The sequence below is a fragment of the Myotis yumanensis genome, unplaced genomic scaffold, assembly GCF_028538775.1.
Source record: "Myotis yumanensis isolate MYYU_CA2020_CCGP unplaced genomic scaffold, mMyoYum1.0.hap1 SCAF_16, whole genome shotgun sequence".
NCBI lineage: Eukaryota > Metazoa > Chordata > Mammalia > Chiroptera > Vespertilionidae > Myotis > Myotis yumanensis.
Genome location: NW_027223767.1, coordinates 12,432,656 through 12,445,896, shown reverse-complemented (window position 1 = coordinate 12,445,896; position 13,241 = coordinate 12,432,656). Strand labels below are relative to the sequence as shown.

The 13,241-nt window shown below is 50.2% G+C and overlaps 1 protein-coding gene across 2 annotated transcripts in view; it reads left to right on the top strand.

Annotated features, from left to right (window-relative positions):
• Positions 1-13,176, top strand: part of DNAH2 (dynein axonemal heavy chain 2) — a 109,258-nt gene extending 96,082 nt beyond the window's left edge. For both annotated transcript variants that reach the window (XM_070393625.1, XM_070393624.1), the window contains 21 exons: positions 99-247; positions 321-387; positions 837-987; positions 1,247-1,395; positions 1,578-1,711; positions 1,823-1,967; positions 2,110-2,309; positions 4,046-4,172; positions 5,627-5,813; positions 6,019-6,167; positions 6,319-6,502; positions 6,733-6,923; positions 10,017-10,208; positions 10,409-10,593; positions 10,832-11,060; positions 11,135-11,286; positions 11,407-11,521; positions 12,005-12,181; positions 12,277-12,351; positions 12,523-12,673; positions 12,813-13,176. In XM_070393625.1, coding sequence (XP_070249726.1) covers positions 99-247; positions 321-387; positions 837-987; positions 1,247-1,395; positions 1,578-1,711; positions 1,823-1,967; positions 2,110-2,309; positions 4,046-4,172; positions 5,627-5,813; positions 6,019-6,167; positions 6,319-6,502; positions 6,733-6,923; positions 10,017-10,208; positions 10,409-10,593; positions 10,832-11,060; positions 11,135-11,286; positions 11,407-11,521; positions 12,005-12,181; positions 12,277-12,351; positions 12,523-12,673; positions 12,813-12,967 — 3,264 coding nt within the window. In that variant the 3' untranslated portion in view covers positions 12,968-13,176. The remainder of the gene's footprint in view (positions 1-98; positions 248-320; positions 388-836; positions 988-1,246; positions 1,396-1,577; positions 1,712-1,822; positions 1,968-2,109; positions 2,310-4,045; positions 4,173-5,626; positions 5,814-6,018; positions 6,168-6,318; positions 6,503-6,732; positions 6,924-10,016; positions 10,209-10,408; positions 10,594-10,831; positions 11,061-11,134; positions 11,287-11,406; positions 11,522-12,004; positions 12,182-12,276; positions 12,352-12,522; positions 12,674-12,812) is intronic.
• Positions 13,177-13,241: the final 65 nt, after the last annotated feature.

The window sequence follows — 13,241 nt, the reverse complement described above, 5'->3', positions numbered from 1 at the left end:
GAGACCAGGGCCTTTGGGAGTAATAAGAGATATCAGAAAAGGGCAGGGTTGCTGAGCTCAGATCTCCACACTGAAATTTGGGGCTCTTCCCTACACAGATTTGGGAGCTTCAGGTTCCTTGCTCACCTCGCTTCACCTTTGATGACTTCCTGTCCAATCCTACCAAAGTTCGGGACTGGAACATCCAAGGGTTGCCCTCAGATGCCTTCTCCACTGAGAATGGCATCATCGTCACCCGTGGCAACAGGTAAGGATGCTGCCGGGAGCATGAGGAGGAGTAAGCGCAGAGCCTGTCTTCTGACGGATGCTTCCTCCTTCAGGTGGGCACTGATGATTGATCCTCAGGCCCAGGCCTTGAAGTGGATCAAGAACATGGAAGGAAACCAGGTATAAGGCTGGGGGGTTGGTTGTATCCCCTTAGGACGGTGGTTCTCAACCTTTAATACAGTTCCTCATGTTGTGGTGGCCCCCAACCATAAAATTATTTTCGTTGCTACTTCATAACTGTAATTTTGCTACTGTTATGAATCGTCATGTAAATATCTGATATGCAGGATGTATTTTCATTGTTACAAATTGAACATAATGAAAGCATAGTGATTAATCACAAAAACAATATGTAATTTTATATGTGTTTTCCGATGGTCTTAGGCGCCCCTGTGAAAGGGTCGTTCGACCCCCAAAGGGGTCACGACCCACAGGTTGGCGACCCACAGGTTGAGAACGGCTGCCTTAGGAGCTCTTCCCATGCCTGTCTCTTCCTGAGTCCTACCCTTGGGCCGTTTTTTCCCTATGAATCCCTCAGTGTTTCTTCCATCTTTTTTCTTGCTCTCTAGGGCCTTCAGATCATTGACCTGCAGATGACTGATTACCTTCGAGTCCTAGAAAACGCCATCCAGTTTGGATACCCAGTGCTGCTCCAGAATGTGCAGGAATATCTGGACCCCACACTCAACACCGTGCTCAACAAATCTGTAGCTCGAATTGGTCAGGGCCCAGACTTACTGTGTGGTTGGACTGTGGGACAGATCCCAAGGACCAGCCAAGTGGGACACTGGGGAGGAACAGGCTGGCTCTTTGGCTGTGTCCTTTATTTACTAGTATCTGTCCCTCTATTCAGACAGCCCTGGGCTGGGGCCATTAGGACAGGCTGAGTCACTGCCACTGGATGCTGGTAGGGGAAAGAATGGGTCAGCCCACACCTGGTCACATGGAGTCCTTGCCCTTGACCCTCTTGTGGGTACAGGTGGTCGGCTGCTGATTCGAATTGGAGATAAGGAGGTAGAATACAATCCCAATTTTCGTTTCTACATCACCACCAAGCTCTCCAACCCCCACTACAGCCCAGAGACATCAGCCAAGACCACCATTGTCAACTTTGCAGTCAAAGAACAGGTAGGCGGGCTGATGCTTAGATTGAACTAGGGGGAAGCAGGCAGGGCTGTAGAGTCCGGCGGGATCGAGAAAAAGGCTAAGATTGTGTTGGGCAGGTCTAAGGGGCTCGGAGGTGTAAAGGGGTGTAAAAGGTGAAGGTCACTGGAGTGACATTCTCACCCTGAGTCCTGGTGTGCTTCCAGGGCCTGGAGGCCCAACTACTGGGCATTGTGGTCCGGAAGGAGCGTCCTGAGTTGGAGGAGCAAAAGGATTCGCTAGTCATCAACATCGCTGCTGGCAAGAAAAAGCTCAAGGAGCTGGAGGATGAGATCCTTCGGTGAGACCTTGCCTCCACCCTCCACTGGTCCACTCACTGGCACAACTAGCACGCAGGGGGCTGATGGAGTCCCTGCCCGCTCCATCCATGTGCCTCTGGGCTTCCCTCCAGGCTGCTGAATGAGGCCACAGGCTCCCTGCTAGATGATGTACAGCTGGTGAACACCCTGCAGACCTCCAAGTTAACGGCCACGGAGGTGACTGAGCAGCTGGAGACCAGTGAAACCACGGAGATCAACATTGACTTGGCCCGTGAGGTGAGCCCCTGTGCCCTCCAGCCCAGCCCCCACCAGCCGTCAAGATGCAATTCTCATAATCTTGGCCTGAGGAACCTTCCATCCCTGAGCTCCTGCCACCTGCCATGTCCCTTTGTGGCCCCTGACTCTGCCTCCTCTGCAGGCTTACCGTCCATGTGCCCAGCGGGCATCAGTCCTGTTCTTCGTGCTCAACGACATGGGCCGCATCGACCCCATGTACCAATTCTCGCTGGATGCCTACATCAGCCTCTTTATCCTCAGCATTGATAAGAGCCATCGCAGCAACAAGCTGGAGGACCGCATTGACTACCTGAATGAATACCACACCTACGCTGTCTACAGGTCTGAGGCTCCTCCCTACATGCCCTAGGCAGGAGGCCAAGTGACTGACTCGAACACCTACCCTTCCTGCTAGTTCTGCCCTGGTGCTTTCTCAGGCCATCATATTGGTCCCCTGCTCTCCTCCCCATACTCCTTCCTGGGTAGCTTATCCACTGTCATGGTCCAACCATCACCTGTGGGCTGACTGCTCAGTGTTATAACGTTAGCTCTCCCTTGAGTGTTGGACTTGTGTGTACAACTGTCTACTATACCAGCACTTCTCCAATAGTAACGTGCTTATAGAGCACAGGGAATCTTGTTAAATACAGATTAAGATTTAGTAAGTTGGGGTCCTGTATGTCTAATGCTCCTGGTCTATGGGTCACACTGAGTAACAAGGTACTTGACTTCTCTGCATAGACACCCCACAGACCCCTCAAGTTCAGCTTGTTTCAGGTCAAACTCATCATCTACCCTTTCCAAGGCCCTCACCCCTAACTGGCATCAGCATTCACTTCCCAGTCACCCCACCCAGAAAGTGGAAGAGTGAACATCCTTCTTGACTCTTCTCCTCTCAGATCAGTCACTAGGTTTTGCTCGTGAATCCTTCTGCAAACTGTTCCCTCCCAGTTCTCCCCATGGCTACACCTGTACTTTAGTTCAGACCTTCATGTTCTTTCTTTCTGAATTGCACAACCATCTCCTAACAGGGCATCCTGCATCTAACTGTCTCTCTCCGATCTGTCCTCTTGTAGCATCCGTGAGAGCCTTCCAAACACAAATCTGACCATGCCACTCCCGGCTGAAACGGGTGGAGCCTTTTGTGACCTGTCCTCCACCCGCCTGCTCAGCTTCACCCTTCCCCACCTTCCACTGGATGCCTGAGCAGTGCTGACTGCCTTCCATGCCTGCTTCCCCCAACCCCCTGGTCTACATTTGCTTCTACTCTGAGCTCTCCCTGGAGTCCTCCCTTCTCTTCCTCTTCTGCATCACCTCAGGGCAACTTCCCCAAGATACTTCCCCTGTGTCCACCAGGCATGGTGGGTGCCCCTATCCTGTGACCTCTTAATGGCACTGTCACCCAGTATAGAACCCATCACATCCTTGCACGATCAGTGGCCTCTCTCATCCACCTGCCCTTTTCACACCACCTGATTTCCTCCAGGACAGACACTCTGGCACATTCATATTTGTGTCTTCAGGACCTGGAAGAGTGCTTGGCACATAGGAAGGGTCCAGTCAATGTTTGGGGTGTGTGTGTGTGTGTGTGTGTGTGTGTGTGTTTAATCTTCACCCAAAGATATTTTTGCCATTGACTTTTTAGAGAAAGTGGAAGGGACTGAGGAAGGGAGAGGGAGAGAGGGAAACATTGAAATGAGAGAGACACATCGGTTGGTTGCCTTCCAAACGCATTCCAACTGAGGTGGGGATCTAACCCACAACCCAGGTATGTGCCCTTGTCAGGGAATCGAACTCAAGACCCTTCAGTCCGCCAGCCGACACTAACCACTGCGCACACCTGCCAGGGCAATGTTGGGTGTTTTTTAATAGAAACAAATGATTGTTTTTACCAGTGAACTCTGGGAAAAATCATGTGCTCTCTCTCTCTAGGTCCCTGAGTGCTTGGCTGTTTATAGGAGGTTTGAATTAGATGCTGATGAGGGTCCTTCTGAGTAAGACTCTGATTGTATGATGTTCGCTCAGTAGGTGTTTATATTGAGTGTCCTCCTCCCACCCTCCCTGTCCCCTCCTCCCAGGTACACCTGCCGCACCCTTTTTGAGCGCCACAAGCTACTATTCAGTTTCCAGATGTGTGCCAAAATCCTGGAAACTTCTGGCAAGCTCAACATGGATGAGTACAACTTCTTTCTGCGTGGCGGTGTGGTGAGTTGGGTAGAGGGCACATCCGAGTGCGGAGCGGTCAAGGTTGGGGATGGTGGCAAGTCTGAAGAAGCCTCCAGGCCCAGAGGGTAAGGCTCCAGCGAGGGAGCCGAGAGCTGCCAGGAGCAGGGGCATGGCAAGCTCCTTCGGGCTATGGCAGCGGCTTGCAGTGCGCCCCCTTCTCACATTACAGGTGGGACTTGGGGGCCCCTCTTACCTGTGACCCACTGGTTGGTATGATCTTGCAACTCTTCCATTGCCTCTCAAGCCACTCCTTCCCCAGCCTGCAGCATGGTCACCATGACACAGTTTTCCTTGCAAGCACCTCCCCCCCTCCCCCACCCTGGCCCCTGTGTTGCATTTACTTGGCAAAACTGCCACTCTGGTTAGATCCAGCTCCACTGTCCCCGTGTGGCCCATGCAGCTGAACCTGGCTGAAGAGAAACACCCACACGAACCTTAACTGGGCCCTGAAACTGACAGACACCGATACCACGTTTCCCTGGGCTAGTCAGTCCCTCATCCTCTGGACAGCAGTTTCATTTGTCTTGACACCTTTACTTTGCCTCTCATCTGGATTTTAGCAATAATCTTCCAACACTCCCCCACCCCTGGTCTCTCAGCATAGAGACAAGAGAGATTCTTTTAAAACGGATGCTCATTACGGATGTCATCTCCCACCGTCCAGCTCCTCAAACCACCCACTCCAGCCGCACAGGCCTCCTTGCTGTCTGTGACCAGTGTGTCCCACTTAGGGCCTTTTGCACTGGCCGTTCCTGTTCCAGAAAACTACACCCTCAGGTGTACATACCTTCTTGCCCTCTTTCTCACCGTCTCCAATATTTGATTCAAAGCGCACCTTGTGAAGACCTCCCTGACTTTCTCAGTTAATGCTTCAGACTGACCCCCAGGACTTCATCCTCCTCACCTTCCTCAGCTTGGTCTCTGTTTACACGGCACCGGGAAAATCTTTGCTATACTAGATAATCTACTTATGTTTTGGTTCATTATCTGCCCTCCCACATTGGAAGAAAACCTCCTTATGGGCAGAGATATTTGTCCTTTTTGTCCAGTGATGTATCCCACGTGCTTAGAAAACTTACAGTTGGTGAATAAGAAATATTTGTTAAAGAGAGCGAACAAATGAATGAACTAACAGTTTGAGCTTCTGCAGAGGGTGAGGCTACCAGTTGGTAACACGAAGTGAGAGGCAACCACCAGAGGGCGCAAGCTCCCTAAATTTGAACCGTGATCCCTGCACAGTGTCTGAGAGACTTAAACCCCCATATTTATTCCCCTAATAGAGGTGGATTCCAATCCATCTTGGATTCCTGTATTCATTTTTTCATTCTGTTTCATGCAAGACTCATCTTTGTCCATTTTTTTTTTTAAAAAAAAAGGTAACTCTTTTGGGGAGGTGCTCCTGGTCAATCCTTTCTCCTGTCTCCTCCCCCCAGGTTCTGGATCGGGAGGGCCAAATGGATAACCCATGTACTAGCTGGCTCGCAGATGCCTACTGGGATAACATCACGGAGCTAGACAAACTCACCAACTTCCACGGGCTCATGAACTCCTTCGAACAGTATCCTCGTGACTGGCACCAGTGGTACACCAACTCCACCCCCGAGAAGGCCGTGCTGCCAGGTGCCCCGCCTTTGGGCCTCCCCCCTCCTGATTTTCTCCTTCCCTCCATTCAGCCCCTGTGTGTGCCCTTCCCCTTATTCTCTAGCCCTTCTCTCAAGCTCCCCTCAGCCAGCTGCCTCCTGGCAGAGCATTCCCTGCAGGTGCCTCTTTGTTCGGATTCCCTGCTCTCCCAGCCTCTCCCTGCAACAACTCACCTCCTCCCCAGGTGAGTGGGACAACGCCTGCAACGAAATGCAGCGGATGCTGATTGTTCGCTCCCTTCGCCAGGACCGCGTGGCGTTCTGTGTTACCTCTTTCATTGTCTCCAACCTCGGCTCCCGCTTCGTTGAACCGCCTGTGCTAAACATGAAGTTGGTCAGTGGCTTGGTGTCCTTGCCCACATCGCCCACCTCATCCCGGGTCCTCCCTGTCCCCGCTCCAGTCTGCCACCTGCATTCCTTCCATCTCGTTCTCCCACTCACATCGCATGGCCTTCTGCTGAGGCCATGCCCTGTGCTCCTGGCAGGTGATGGAAGATTCAACCCCACGAACCCCACTGGTGTTCATCCTGTCCCCTGGTGTGGACCCCACCAGTGCCCTGCTCCAGCTGGCGGAGCACACGGGCATGGCGCAGCGTTTCCACTCCCTGTCCCTGGGCCAGGGCCAGGCCCCCATTGCTGCTCGGCTCCTCCGGGAGGGCATGTATCAGGGTCAGTGCATTCTTGTTCTCCCCCCGTCCTTGGCCCTGGTCCCACTCAACCAGAGCCTCCAGCCTCGATCACGCTACCATAACCACAGCTCCCACTTTTCCAGAAGGTCCCCGGAGTGGCAGACCTGAGCATGTTGACACCCCCTCCCACACACATACAATGAGATGGACAGTGTGGGGACAGATGGGGCTTAGGCAGTGGGTCCCACTGAATCTGGTGTCTCCCTGCAGGACACTGGGTGTTCCTGGCCAACTGCCACCTGTCACTGTCGTGGATGCCTAATCTGGACAAACTGATAGAACGACTGCAGGTGGAGGATCCTCACCCTTCCTTCCGCCTCTGGCTCAGCTCCAGTCCCCACCCCGAGTTCCCTATCTCAATCTTACAGGCCAGCATCAAGATGACCACAGAACCTCCAAAGGTATGGGCGGCTGCAGAAAGCCAGCATCAGCTACTCCATCTGGTCTGCCTTTCCTTCTGCTAGCATCGGAGAGGGGGCTTACTTACCCTTAACAACAACACATTTTGATTTTACTGTCCTGTAAAAAATTTTGTGCTAAACTCTTAGAACATAATAGTAATATCTGATTTTTTTATTGTTATTATGTGCCAGGCATTGTTCTAATTGATGTACATTTATTAATTCATTAAACACACACACACCCTATCAGGTAAGTGCTATTAACCCATTTTACAGATAGGAAAACGAGGCACTGAAGAGTAAATAAATAGTCCACAGGACCTTCCTGTCTCCCAAGATTTCCATACATTCTCTCCCTAATGTCACATTTGCTGGGCTCCCAGCCCTTTTCTCCTTCCTTCTCTCCAATTCTATTGAAACTTTTATCTCCGATATTACAAGGTCACCATTGAATGCAATCATAATGATCCTTTAAAATCTGACCATGTTGTCTGTATCTGATGTATTTTTGTTTTGTCTGTTACTTTTTGTTCTATATCTGACACACGAGTGGAATACTATAGTTCTTGTCCTTTTCTGTCTGATTGATTTCACTTAGCATAATACTCTCACGGTTAGTCCATAGTCTCAAATGGCAATATTTCATTTTTTAATTGAAAAAATCTGATCACATTGCTACATCCCACCCATTTACCCCCTGCTTAAACTATTTTAGTAGCTTTTCATTGATTTTGGTCAAGATAAAAACCCGTATTAACATGGCCTGTGTAGTGGCTCAGAGGGGAGAGTGTCCATCTGGCTTTGCCCAGGAGTCTTTCTGTGAAAGGCAGGCCCTCCCTGCGGTCTTCAAACTGATCTACCAAGTCTTCAGCAGAGGCAGGACACTCAGGGTTTACTTGGTGCAACTGGATTTCTTTTGGAAGCTGACAAAGAAGCCAGTATTTTTGGTTTTTTAAAAATATTTTTTAAATTGAATTTAGAGAGGAAGGGAGAGGGAGAGAGAGATAGAAACATCAATGATGAGAGAGAATCATTGAATGGCTGCCTCCTGCATGCCCCCTACTGGGGATTGAGCCTGCAACCCAGGCATGTGCCCTTGACCGAAATCAAACCTGAGACCCTTCAGTCTGCAGGCCGACGCTGCTCTATCCACTGAGCCAAACCAGTATTTTTAAATGTTTTATTTGGAAATTATTTTTTAAAATATATTCTTACTGACTTCAGAGATGAAGGAGGGAGGAGAGAGAGACATCAATAATGAGAAAGATGGGCACTGAGCCTGCAACCCAGGCATGTGCCCTGACCATGCTCAACCACTGGGCCACACTGGCAGGGCTGTGCACCTATGTCTTGTTCAAGAAATCTTTGCTTACTCCAAGGTTATAAAGGCACTCTCTTATACTTGTCTTGAAAATAATTTTATAATTTGACTTTTTCATATAGGTTTTCAGTCACTTCAAATCTATTTTGTGAGTGTGGAATAAGGTAAAGGTCTAATATTTTTCCACATGGATAACCAATTCTCCCAGTACTATTATTGAATAGCCCACAATTACCCTTCTGATCTGCAATGTGTCTGCTCAGCCTTAGGTCATGTTTCTCTGTATATATATATTTTTCTGGGTCCTTAATTTTGTTACATGATCAAGCTGTTTATATTAGGATCACTATTCACTGTCTTACTTACCATATAGCTCTATAATAATTCTTGGTAGCTGGTAAGGCAAGTCTCCTTACCTTATTTTTCTTTATGCTACTCTCCAACATAAATTTTGGAATTAGCTTGTTAAATTCCACAAAAAAAAAAAAATCCTATTGACCAATTTGGAAGAAATTGACATCTGTAGGATATTGAGCCTCCCAATCCATGGGAATACTATGTCTCTCCATTTACTCTTTAGTTCAATAAGTTTTATAATTTTGTCTATAAATATGTGTACATTTTTATTAGTTTTATTCATACTTTACATATTTTGTTATTATAAATGGCACTTAAAAATCATATTTTGTTCTTACTTCCAATATTCTTACTTCAGTTTTCACTCCTCCATTCTGTCCATCATAGAGTCTTCTTAAGACACTGTTTCAACATATCAATGTTCTACTCAAGATAGCAAATGTCTCCATGACACCCACTGAATCAAGTCCAAGTGGCTCAAACTGTCATTCTTATTGTACCTCCATCTGTTAATGGCCCTTCTTACCCGACCTGAGCACTTACACTTGACTTCAGTTAGACTCATTTTCTCACTTATTCTCCCCTTTGTGCCTTTTCCCTTCAGTTCTTTCTTTTTTAAGGGGTGCTTTTTTTTAAAAAAAAATTGATTTCAGAGGGAAGGGAGAGGGAGAGAGAGATAGAAACATCAATGATGAGAGAGACTCATTGATTGGCTGCCTTCTGCACACCCCCCACACACACACTAGGGATGAAGGGATCAAGCCTGCAACCCGGGCATGTGCCCTTGACCGGAATTGAACCTGGGACCCTTCAGTTCAAAGGCTGACGCTGCTCTAGTCACTGAGCCAAACCAGCAAGGGCTTCCCTTCAGTTCTTTCCATCTCCTGGAAAACAGGGCTCTCAGCCTAGCCATATCCTTCCCATTTGTAAGACTTAGCTCAAATCCCAGCTTATTCATGAAGCCTGATAAATCCAAGCACATAGAATGTTCCTCCTTGATGATATACTACGGCCCTTTTAATCTGCACTGAATCTTTGCACATAATATAGTGTACATTTTTGTTCACTAAAAGTTGTATGTGTATCTTGGTCTTTGTTCCTATTTTCTGGTACTTCCAAATTGAGTGGGCCGATCCATCATTGAGAACACTGGCCTGAGAGGTTCAAAAGTGAGGGAACAAGAAGGTAGGGCTGCCACTAGCCCATACAGTGCCTCATGTGAATCAGAGAGAGGCACCAGCCCTGTGACTGAGTGCACAGGTTGGCATGCAGATCAAGGACTAGATTTCAGCCTCCACTCAGCCCTTCAGGCAGGGCCCTTGTGCAGCGAGCACCTCCCCAGCTGTACACGGTGGTGCTGGTGGCAGAGCTGAGCTCGATGATGTCGTCCCTTCTCTGTGCTTCATTGTCCCCAGGGCCTAAAGGCCAACATGACCCGTCTTTACCAGCTGATGACAGAACCACAGTTTTCCCGCTGCTCCAAACCTGCCAAGTATAAGAAGCTGCTGTTTGCACTCTGCTTCTTCCACTCTGTGTTACTCGAACGCAAAAAGTTCCTGCAGCTGGGCTGGAACATTATCTATGGCTTCAATGACTCTGACTTTGAGGTTTGTTCTAACCAGGGGTCCCTTATCCCAGCCCTATCTTCCTACCCTTTTGGCCTCATGGCTCCCCTGCAGGAAAATCCACTTACAAAAGGTCTGTGTTAAAGCTCCATTGGAAAATTAAAAAAAAAAAAAAAAAAGGAGCCCCACTGGAAGAGTTCCTACAGTAACTGTGTGTGGGTTTGGGCTGGGACCACGCACAGGTGTCAGAGAACTTGCTGAGCCTCTATCTGGATGAGTATGAGGAGACACCCTGGGATGCGCTCAAGTACCTCATTGCCGGCATCAACTACGGTGGGCACGTCACGGATGACTGGGACCGGCGCCTGCTCACCACCTACATCAATGACTATTTCTGTGAACAGTCTCTATCAATCCCTTTCTACCGGTGAGGGGGAGGGGGCACTGAACGGGGGGGCCAGCCGACACGGAGACACCAGGTGGCAGAGGGTGGGGGGAGTGTTTGAGGAGAGAATATGAGATTGGAAGAAGGCAGAGTGTGGAGGATTGGGAGGAAGAGCAAGAACAGAGTTGGGCAAATGGGACATTCGTAGGGACTGGGACCCTGGCCTGGCACTGAAACCCCGGAGTCCTCACAACGGGATAATTATGCTGTGGCTCTCCAGGTTGTCAGTATTGGAGACGTATTTCATCCCCAAAGATGGGAGCCTGGCCTCTTACAAGGAGTACATCAGCATGTTGCCTGGCATGGACCCCCCTGAGGCCTTTGGCCAGCACCCCAATGCAGACGTGGCCTCCCAGATCACTGAGGCGCGGACTCTTTTTGAGACTCTGCTTTCCCTGCAACCCCAGATTACACCCTCCAGGGTTGGAGGCCAGAGCCGAGAAGAGAAGGTAAGAACAGACAGACACCTGGGGAGGGAACGCCATCAGAGAGAGGGCTGCGCTCAGAGCTCCTGCCTCACCAGGTCCTTGAGTTGGCCGCTGATGTGAAACAGAAGATCCCTGAAATGATCGACTATGAGGGGACCCGGAAACTGCTGGCTCTGGACCCCTCCCCTCTCAATGTAGTCCTTCTGCAGGAGATCCAGAGATACAACAAGCTTATGGAGACCATGCTGTGAGATGGAGAGGGGCTCTGAGACTGTGGGGAGGCGGGGAGAAGGAAAGCCTTCGCCTCCTGCCTAGGAGGAGTCTTACAGGCCCATCCCATCTTTAACCCTCCACCCTGTCTGCCCAGGTTCTCGCTGACGGACCTGGAAAGGGGCATTCAGGGTCTCATCGTCATGTCTACAAGCCTGGAAGAGATTTTCAATTGTATCTTTGATGCCCACGTCCCTCCACTCTGGGGAAAGGCAAGATCACACCACTGTTGATCCTACTCCAACACTGAGCTCTCCTCTCCTCCCTGTGCCCTCACCTCCTGGTTCTTGGTAGGCATAGAGCAAAACGCAATAAGCCTGGGCTTTGGAGCCAGGAGTTCCCATTGAAATCTGCCATTCTCTGACTGACTTGGCATGAGATACTAACTTAGAATCTTACTCAGGGCAAGTTATTAACTTCTCCAAGGATGTTTCAAGGATTCCCAGTACTGTGCCTAGCACTTAGTAGGTGCTTCATTAATGGTGACTGGTTACTATTGCTGTTGCTATTGTTGGTAATAGTTGTCATTTTATGCTTCTTTTCTGGGGGTTGGCTTTTGGAGTGCTTTACCCAACTTCAGCTGGGGAGCAGGGGCTGGCATCACACTTTCTTCTCACATCTGCTCCAAATGCTTAAAATAGGACCTGAATGCATGAGTAAGTGAATGAATGAACACATGCTCTTGCCTCCTCCAGGCATATCCCTCACAGAAGCCACTGGCTGCATGGACCCGGGACTTGGCCCTGCGCGTGGAACAGTTTGAGCTGTGGGCTAGTCGTGCCCGGCCTCCTGTGATCTTCTGGCTGTCTGGCTTCACCTTCCCCACTGGCTTCCTCACGGCTGTACTGCAGTCTTCAGCTCGCCAAAACAACGTGAGCCACGTGGGAAGTGTTACAGGGATTGGATGCTGGGGATGTGGTTACTCTACTTTTCGGGGGTCCTCCCTGATTCTCACCTTCAATCCCAGATCTCAGTGGACTGCCTCTCTTGGGAGTTTATCGTTTCCACTGTGGATGACAGCAACCTAGTGTATCCACCCAAGGTGGGCGCCAGATGAGCTGGGGGCTCTGAGCAAAGGCGGGAAGGGTGGAGGAGGGTGCTGGGAGCAAAGGTGGGAGACAATTGGTTGAGTAGGGAGGAGAGAGGTGGCAGGTCAGGGGTGCTGGCAATCAGTGGTTTCGACTTCCTATAACCTGTCCCCATGTCTCCCCAGGATGGTGTCTGGGTTCGAGGCCTGTACCTGGAGGGTGCCGGCTGGGACCGGAAGAGCTCCTGCTTGGTGGAGGCAGAGCCCATGCAGCTGGTCTGCCTCATGCCCACGATCCACTTCCGGCCTACGGAGAGTAGAAAGAAGAGCGCCAAGGGTGGGGCACTCCCTCAGACCTGCCTACCCCATCCCTAGTTTGTAGCCTACCCCATCCTCTGCTGCAACCCTCCTGCACCCAGGCTCCTGCCCTGTTTTCCCAGAGGCTCTGGGGTCTGATTCCTTGTCTTTTCCCTCAGGCATGTACTCCTGTCCTTGCTACTACTATACCATCCGGGCAGGCAACGCAGACAGAGCCTCCTTTGTCATCGGGATCGACCTCCGGTGTGGCACCATGACGTCTGACCATTGGATCAAGAGGGGCACCGCTCTACTCATGAACTTGGACAACTGAGAAGGCCTCCTCTTCTTCCCCGCTAGCGAGAGGACTGGGACTCTAGGAACCAAAGCTGACGACGCACCTCAGGCCGAGGCTGGACCTCCCTCAAGCCTTGACCCTGGTTGAATTTGTTGTGTGATGGGGCCCCGGAGACACCTAGTGTGCTAGCCACAAAGGCGGAAGAATTGTACTGGGTTCAGTGCAATAAAACACCCGTGACGACAGCCTCCAGTTTCTCAGTGGGATGTTGGGGTTTGAGGAGGAAGCCTTACAGAGGACCTGAGCGGCT